Genomic DNA, 8,719 nt, shown 5'->3' with positions numbered 1-8,719 from the left:
CCACCGCAGCACCCAGGGGTGAGCAGCAGCACCCCCGGGCGCCCCCAGCCCTGAGCTCACCCCACACGAGGCCGGGGGCAGCTGCGCCTCGCCCCGAGGGAGCAGCAGCACAGCCGGTACTGTCCCCAGCCCCAAACCCCCTGCGGCCCCCACACAGCCCCGGCTGTGCCCGCGTCCCGGGCTGCTGGAACCCCTCATCCCGGCCTGGTTTATCCCAAGGGGGCAGCAAGGGGGTTTATTTCAGCTGGAAATGAGTGGAAAAGCAATCCAGCCCGTTCCCAAAGTCTTTTCTCTCTTACACGCTTGTCTGTCCGTGCCTAAAGGGGAATGGTTTGTTTGCAGGGATTCAGGGAAAGCATCCCCCAGTCTCCAAGTGCTGCTTCCCAGGTAAAGGAGTGGCCTGGAGAGAGGGAATGGCAGTGGCCTGTCCCCAGCAGGGACAGCAGGGATGGAATGACAGGGGTGGGGACATCACACGCAGGGGCTGCACACCCTCACAGGTCATTAGATTGACAGGGAACATGAAGGAATAATAGGAAATAAGGGATTAAGGAACAAGGAAAACAAAGGTATGAGATCTGTCCTCCTCCTGAAGCAGCCACGATTTTTTTCTCTTCTTGTTTCAAGACCTGCCACAAGACACCGGCAGCAAAGCTGGTGTCAAATCCCTCCCTATCCAGGACCTGTGATGCTGCCAGAGAGGACTCACGTTCGGGAGACCCAGGAGCTGTGTGGGTGCCCCGGGCAGGGCTGCTCCCACCACGAGCTGGGTGCTGCTGTAAGAGGCGCCACAGGGACAGGAACTTTCTGAGCGAGGTTTCCTCTGCCCCCTTTGTGCAGGACCAGCAGCATTCCAGGATGGAACTCTACGGATACCCCTTAAAAGCCAAGTTTAACCAGCCACGGCCACTGCCTCCCAAGGTCCTGCCAGCCACCAGCACCATGAGTGCCAGCTGCAAGAACCGCACTCCCTATCTTCCTGAGAGCCTCAGCATGCCATGGATGCCCAACTCCTACTACAAAGCAGCTGCCCTCAACCCCACCTTGTCTCCCCTCACCGAAAGCTTCCCGGGGCTCCCCCCCACCAAGATGGTTCCTTTTATTTCCGAGAGACCCAACGGCGTCTTCACCCGGCACACGCTGGATGACTGGCACAGGTCCAACATGACCAACTACAAGGAGTCGGAGACCACGCGGCACAACGCGGAGCGCCTGCGGGCCGACCTGAACCGCACCATCAAGGACGTGTACCAGCAGGCCAAGAGGACGCAAGGGGAGAGCACCCAGAACCTGGGAGAGCGCGTCAATGACATAGAGTACTGGAAGTCCGAGCTCTGCATCGAGCTGGATGCCATGATCAGGGAGACCAATTCCCTGGCGGACATGCAGAAACGGCTGGAGAGAGCCTTGGCCGACACCGAGGGCCCCTTCCAGGTAGGGACCCTGCAGCCCCCAGCCCGGACATCTGCAGCCACTCAAACCTCTCCGAAAGCTCGTCCCAGCTCCATAACGTTGGAAAGTTTTCATGAAGAGCCCATTAGCTGAGTCAGTGATAAACAAATCCCCTGCATCTGCTGCGTCCTCCTCCAGCACAGGCTGAGCGTGTCCCTGCAGGGTTTGTTTAACCGAGTTTTTCTATATCCAAAATCCTGGCTTGGGACACTAAAGCCCGGGTCTCACCACGGGGCTCTGCAGAGGTCAGCACGGAGCCTGACGGGGGTCCCTGCACTCAGCTGTGCTGGCCCGGGGGCACGTGGGCCCCCTCCCATTGATTCCACCTACCCCAGCTGCCTCGGGAAGCTTTTTCCAGGCTGCCATCCTGTGCCCTCCTCTATTTTCTTTTCCTGCGTCCCCTGCCATGGGCATGTCCCTGCAGGGAGCCCTGTCCCTGCAGGCAGCGCTGATGTCACCACCTGTCCCCACCAGGTCGCCCACAAGTGTTTGCTCAATCGGGAGAAGAGGATGGGCATCGACCTGGTCAGCGACGACGTGGAGAAACAGCTCATACAAGTGAGTCTGGCAGCGCACATCCCGTGCCAAAGCTATTTGTACCTGAACTCCCCTCAACAGGTTTGGCAGCCCCGTTCCCTCACTGGCTCCCCAGCGCTGCTGAGGTGCTGAGTTCTTCCACCCCCCCAAACCTGCTGGGGCAGGGGCTGCTGCTCCCAGCCAGCAGCGTGCCCGTGGGAGCGGGGGGAGCTGGAAACGACCCGGGTTTGTGGCACGTCAGGGTCCTCTGACCCTCTTTGAGGAGCCTGTGGGGTGGCCCTGCCTTTCGGAGCCCTGCCTGCACAGACCTCTCATTATTTCTACGATCTGTCCCCGTATCTGTGGCACGTTCTGTATATTACACACGCAGATCAAGAGGGCAGGGTGTGCCTGGTGGCTTGTCTTCTTTCCCCGGCAACATTAGTTGGGCTATTAAAAGATATTAATTACACTTCCCCCAGCTCTGCTGTGCTCAGGGCAGAGTGGCTGCAGCAGCACTGGCACAGTGTGCTCAGGCAACGGATTCGATAAAAATCATAAAAACCTGCACTCCTGCCTGCCTTTATCTTGGCTGCTTTAAATCACAAATTAAAAGCCAACATGGCACAGCAAATGGGATCCTAATGCAGGGTATGGAGAAATATAATCACTGCAAAAGCCTCACAAAACTGGGAAGGGAATTGCAGCCCCTGGGCCTGTGAAGCCACTGCTCTCTTAGAAGATTTTTTGTTATGAGTCAGGCCTTGAAATATTAAAAGATTAGTTTAAAGGTCATGGGGATTTAGGGAAATTATCAGAGCTGGTATCTCCATAATGCCATCTGGGTTTTTTTAATGTTTGGGATGCATTTAGGCTGTGCTTTCAGCTGGCTCCTGGAGGCAGGAGGGATTGAAAACCCCTGGGTTTGGAGCACTGATCACCTGTCTCTGGAAACCTCCATGGGGGCAATAGGCTCGTGCTGCAGTCAAGGGAGCCGAGGGCAGCACGAGCTTTCCTCCAGGGGAGCTGGACACTGCTGGGAACTGAATGGGGGCTCACGCCAAAGCCCTCCTGTCCCATACGGATGGGATTTCTCGTGGGGAGGAAAATGCCCTGGGACTGGGGATGGGGATGTGTGGCACTGCTGGCCCAGGGCACCACTGTGCCCATCCAGGTCAGGATCCTGCCCTGTCTCCTTGTAAAGGACAGCAGCCCTGGCCATGGATGTCAAGATGAAAAAACTTGGGAACCCACCCTGAAAGTGATTTCAGAGGCCCTGAGCATGGCCACAGCCTGCTCCTGTCCCTGGCCATGGCCACAGCCCCCTTCTGTCCCCTCCTGTCCCTGGCCATGGCCACAGCCCGCTCCTGTCCCCCCCTGTCCCTGGCCGTGGCCACAGCCCCCTTCTGTCCCCTCCTGTCCCCGGCCATGGCCACAGCCCGCTCCTGTCCCCGGCCATGGCCACAGCCCCCTCCTGTCCCCTCCTGTCCCTGGCCATGGCCACAGCCCCCTTCTGTCCCCTCCTGTCCCTGGCCATGGCCACAGCCCGCTCCTGTCCCCTCCTGTCCCTGGCCATGGCCACAGCCCACCCCTGTCCCCTCCTGTCCCTGGCCGTGGCTGAGCTGCTCGGGTGGCTGCACTGGGGTCCCTCCCTGCACCCCGTGTTTGCTGTGGGGAAGGGGAGGTGCCTGGGGAGGCCCGAGGGAGGGGTGCCCAGGATGCCTGAGCCCCGATGCCGATGGGTTTGCTTGGCCTTTGCCCAGGAGATCAAGATCATCCGGTCCTGCCGGGAGAGGCTACAGCAGTGCCTGGACACGGTGAATGCCCAGCTCATGTAAGGAGGGCTCTGGGCTGACGTGGGTTTGCAGCTGAGCCGTGCCCCTGCAGAGCCCTGTGTGGGCTGGAGCCCCGCAGGCTCCGGCGGAGGAGGGCAGGGGTGCTCCGGGAGCACCGAGGGGCTGCGGGGAGCGGGGCGGGCAGAGAACCATCCCACAGCCCCATCGCGCCTGAGGCTGCTCTTGGTGCCCCCCAGGTGCAACAAGGAGGCCCGGCAGGAGCTGGAGAAGGACCTGGCTGACAAGCAGCTGGGCCACCACATCGACAGCAAGTGCTACCAGCTGAAGAACACCTCCAGAGACCTCCACTTCTTCAAGGGCGTGGAGAGGATCGATGCCACGTGAGCGCTGGGGCCTGGCAGGCACAGAGCCTGCCGGCAGGGAGCTGGCAATTCCAGCCCTCTCTGGGGCTCATCCGTCCCTCCATCCATCCATCCATCCATCATCCATCCATCCATCCATCCCTCCATCCATCCCTCCATCCATCCATCCTTCCATCCATCATCCATCCATTCATCTATCCATCATCCATCCATCCATCCATCCATCCATCCATCCATCCCTCCATCCATCCATCCATCCCTCCATCCATCCCTCCATCCCTCCTGCAGACTCCCACCTCCCAGGGGTCCTTTCCCTCTCCTCTGGGCTCTCCAGGGTGAGAGGAGCGCTCTGCTTTCCGCTGGTACCCAACACCCGGCGGGTGGAAGCGAGCCCGAGCTAATCAAACATTAGATCAGGGCTCAGAGCTCAGCCTGTAAACGAATTCAGCCCAGCACCTCTGCACGGCTCATTAAGTTGGTGCATGTTTTCAAAGATCTCTGTGCTTGCCTGAGCGCCCCTCACTGATGGGAAGTCTGGGGGCTCACACCTGTCTGGAGAGGGCCTGGCAGGGAGCTGAAATGACCCAGAAAATCAAGAAATGAGAGCGTGGTCCTGGGAAAGGGTCCAGCTGCTCTGGGGTGCCAGGAATTCAGCTTTGGCCCTGCAGTAAATGAACGGTGACCTAACCTCGCACCACTGAGAGATGCCCAAGTGGCAAAGGGCTGAGAGAATAAATCTGCTCACACAAACACATGAAGTTTATGGAGAGGCACAGGTTGAGACAATTTTGCTAGCAGTTTGAATAATTATTCACAGTAGAGCTCAGGCATATTTAGACAGGCAAATGGATTGCAAAGGATTGAGGCTGAAATTCAGAGGGGGGTAAAATGTGCCGAGAATCAGCAGGTTTTAAATGGAGCTTATGTGGTATTTAAGTCTTTTGTTGACCTTGTTCTGGACTACTGCACAGGCAGGAACTTCATCCCAAATGCACAGACAGGGAATGGAGTGGGATCTAAAGCTCGTTCAGTGTAGTGGGAGACTGAGATGGGCTGTGAGCAAAAGGAATTGACCGAATTGCGATCTGTGTGTCCTCCAGAGGCTGGGAACTCCTTGGCACTCAATGCCTCAAAGGTGTAAATAGGGGATCCGATTGGAATCTCTATTTCTTATGTGAGAATCCTTTGTTTCCCTGAGCTTTCACAAGTTGTCTGGGTGAGCACAGCCCTCATTTGATAAATGCCATCAAACCAACGGGCTCCAGATGTTTCACGTCCGTGTAATTTAATTACGAGCAGAGATTTCCTCTGCCCCAGTCTGCGGCTTTGCCAAGGGCTGTGCTGTCCCCCCGCAGGGTCTCGGTGCCGGAGACGTGGGCCAGGTTCACGGACAACAACATCTTCCGCTCGCAGAGCGCGCGCGCCGCCTCGGCCAAGCTGCGCGCCAGCACCGAGAGCCTCCTCATGGGCACGGCCGACGAGATGTGGCGCCAGTTCAGCAAGGTCAACGACGCCTTCACCAGCCGCATCACCGAGATCGCCAATGCCAAGAGCAAGATCCAGACACACCTGGCCAAGGTACCTGGCCCCGCCCTCGCTGCTGGCATCACAGGATTCACAGAATCACAGAGTCACAGAGTCACAGAATTAACAGAATTCACAGAATTCACAGAATCAGAGCCACAGAATTCACAGAATCACAGAATTCATAGAGTTAACAGAATTAACATAATTCACAGACTCACAGAATCACAGAACTCACAGAACTCACAGAATCACAGAATTCACACAGTTAACAGAATCAGCAGAATTCACAGAATCACTGAGCTCACAGAATCACAGAATTCACAGAATCACAGAATTGCCAGGTTGGAAGAGATTACCAAGAACATCAAATCCAATGCAGCCCCAACACCTCAACTAAACCCTGGCACCCAGTGCCACATCCAGTTTTTGTTTAAACACATCCAGGGATGGTGACTCCACCACCTCCCTGGGCAGACCATTCCTGTACTTTATCACTCTTTCCATGAAAATCTTTTTCCTAATGTCCAACCTAAATTTCCCTTGGCACAGCCTGAGGCTGTGTCCTCCCGTTCTGTCAGTGCTGCCTGGAGACAGAGCCCAACCCCGGCTGAGCACAGGCACCTCTCAGGGAGCTGCAGAGTGATAATGTCACCCCTGCACGTCCCCCCAAGGGATGGCCGCTTATCCGTGGGCTCCCTGCCCTGCTCTGCCGGGCACAGGAGGGGAGATCAGTGGTGGGACATGGCCCAGACCATTGGGACTCATGGGAAGCTTCCTGGGAAGGGCTCAGACCGGCTGTTTGCAGCACTAGGGGCTGATGCCACATCCTAGAATGAGGAGCTGTTAAAACCTCTCCCTGTGTTAGCTGATGGATGATCCATTCTCACAAGCAGCAGTTTTGGGAAGCTGGAGATTTGATAGATCCATCACTGCTCCTAAACCTCCTCTGCTCTGATGTGGCAGCAAGAGCAAAGAGATTTTCCCTGAAAACTCTGCTGGACCTGTGCCTTGATGTGGCAGAGCCCAGGGGTGTTTGCTGAACTCTGGGGTTTTTCTGCCCAAGCAGGAGAAAAGGGAATGATGTGATCACTTGAGAAGATATTTTTTCATTGACACCTGTCCTTGTTTCACCCCAGACACGGCAGGAAATCTTCCAGCTCGAGACGAAGATCCAAGTCATCCAGAAGACCATAAGGGACAAAGAGGTTCAGCTGAAGGTGGCGCAGACCCGGCTGGACGAGCGCACGAGGAGACCCAACGTGGAGCTGTGCCGGGACGCTGCCCAGCTCCGGTGAGGCCCCTGCCGGGCTCACTCGGGGGCACCTCCGCGTGACAAAATGGCTTTTTCCCCTGAATAGTCCTTCCACGAGTGCCCTGGAGGAACCCAAAGCACTGAGCAGCTGTCCCAGCCCTCGGGTGCCGGGAGAGCTCTGCACCCCTGGCAGAGGCTGGGCACCACGGCTGGGTCCAGCCTGATGCCGCCCCACGGGGGGCTGGAGTTTTCCCGCTCGGGCAAACCTCACCTTCCCTCCTGCCTCATCCAGGCGGCTGCATGTGCTCAGTTCTGAGGGATGAGCCTCTTACTGTCCCTGCTGGGGCCCTCCACCACCTTCAGGGGGCTTAGGAAAAGGAGGGAGAGGGACTTTTATGCAGGCAGAGAGCGACAGGGCAAGGGGCAGTGGCTTTAAACTCAGACGTGGCAGGGCAGATGGGAGATTGGGCAGGAATTGTTCCCTGGCAGGGCGGGCAGCGCCTGGCACAGGGTGCCCAGAGCAGCTGTGGCTGCCTCTGGATCCCTGGCAGTGTCACTGGGACTTGGAGCAGCCTGGGACAGTGGGAGGTGTCCCTGCCATGGCAGGGGTGGCACTGGGTGGGCTCTGAGGTCCCTCCCAAAGCCCTGATTTAAACCCAGCCCTGGAATTGGTTCAGCATCACTTGTTCCCCTTTAGCCTCTCCCAGTGTCCTGTCCTGCTGTGGGCGTCTCCCGTGCAGGATCCCTGCACAGGGAAATCCAGGAGGGTGAAACTATGAAGCCACAAAGCCAAACAGAAACGGGGAACCACAGCTGCTCATCCCTGTCCCCGGTGGCTGAACGTCTCCAGAGCTTTGGAACAAACTCCTCCACTCCTCCCATGGGGGTCGGGAGGAGCTCTGCCCTCGGCTCTCCCACGCCAGGGCGCTGGAATCAGCGCCGGGGAAAACGCTGAGCCCAGAGCGCCCATCTGGGTGGGCACCACGCCAGTGGTGGAGGTTCTGACGGGGTCCCGCTCTTTTCCAGCCTTGTCCAAGAGGTCAACGAGATCAACGAGACGCTGCGGAACCTGCACCAGTGCCTGCGCGCCTCCGAGGACATGCTGCAGATGCTGGTGCGCTCCAAGGGCGTCCTGGAGTACGAGCTGGTGGTCAAGAACAACTCTCTGTTCATTGACCAGGAGCGCTGCATGGGGATGCGCAAGAGCTACCCCAGCACCGTGCAGATCCTGGGCTACGTCTCAGCGGGGCTCACCTGAGCGTCCCCGCGCTTCCTCTGCTTCTCTGCAAATACATTGTCGCAATTTCACGCATTTCTTAGGATTTCATTTCCTGGTGTAAACTCCGGGCAGAAATTAAACGAGTGTTTTGTTTGCTGGGTTACCAGGATGCTTCCTTTCCTTTGTATTTTCTCTTTCGCTGTGTGCCAGGAAGGAGCTGAAAATATCCTGTATGTCACCAAATCCACCCACGGGGATCCATCCCCACCCTCCCAGTCCGTGTTTTCGGGAGAAAAAGCCGTCGCATCTTCCTCCTTTTGAGTGCGTGTGATGTGGACGAGGCACAAGGGGAAGTAAAGCCACTTGTCAGAATAATGAGCTGCTGACATCCAGGATAGATTTTTAATGGTGCAGCAGAAGAAACACAAACTGTCCCGGAAAGAGTTGCAGTTTGTGCCGTTCCTAAAATAGAAAAATGTGCATTTTAAGCTGATTTCTAATGATAATTGTCTTGCTTTTGAAAAATGTTAAACACCGTCAAAAATGTCAGTGCTGGGGTCTTAAGAAGAGGAAGTAGATTCAACTTGGAGAAAGT

General features: G+C 56.9%; 1 protein-coding gene across 1 annotated transcript; it reads left to right on the top strand.

The window, feature by feature from the left end:
- Positions 1 to 858: 858 nt before the first annotated feature.
- TEKT3 (tektin 3) lies at positions 859 to 8,163 on the top strand. Its single transcript, XM_040081859.1, has 7 exons — positions 859 to 1,434; positions 1,927 to 2,010; positions 3,732 to 3,802; positions 4,001 to 4,144; positions 5,482 to 5,704; positions 6,790 to 6,944; positions 7,932 to 8,163. The coding sequence occupies exons 1-7, from the start codon at positions 859 to 861 to the stop codon at positions 8,161 to 8,163; spliced, it is 1,485 nt and encodes a 494-aa protein (XP_039937793.1).
- Positions 8,164 to 8,719: the final 556 nt, after the last annotated feature.

This window comes from Hirundo rustica, chromosome 18, assembly GCF_015227805.2.
Source record: "Hirundo rustica isolate bHirRus1 chromosome 18, bHirRus1.pri.v3, whole genome shotgun sequence".
NCBI lineage: Eukaryota > Metazoa > Chordata > Aves > Passeriformes > Hirundinidae > Hirundo > Hirundo rustica.
Note: the sequence above shows the minus strand (reverse complement) of the source record. Positions and strands in the feature narration are given on the sequence as shown.

Excerpts from the sequence above, each read along its gene's own strand:
- TEKT3 (XM_040081859.1), top strand. The coding sequence starts at position 859 with ATGGAACTCTACGGATACCCCTTAAAAGCCAAGTTTAACCAGCCACGG. Across the intron at positions 4,145-5,481 it reads GTGGAGAGGATCGATGCCAC|GGTCTCGGTGCCGGAGACGT; the intron begins GTGAGCGCTGGG and ends GTCCCCCCGCAG. Across the intron at positions 5,705-6,789 it reads TCCAGACACACCTGGCCAAG|ACACGGCAGGAAATCTTCCA; the intron begins GTACCTGGCCCC and ends GTTTCACCCCAG.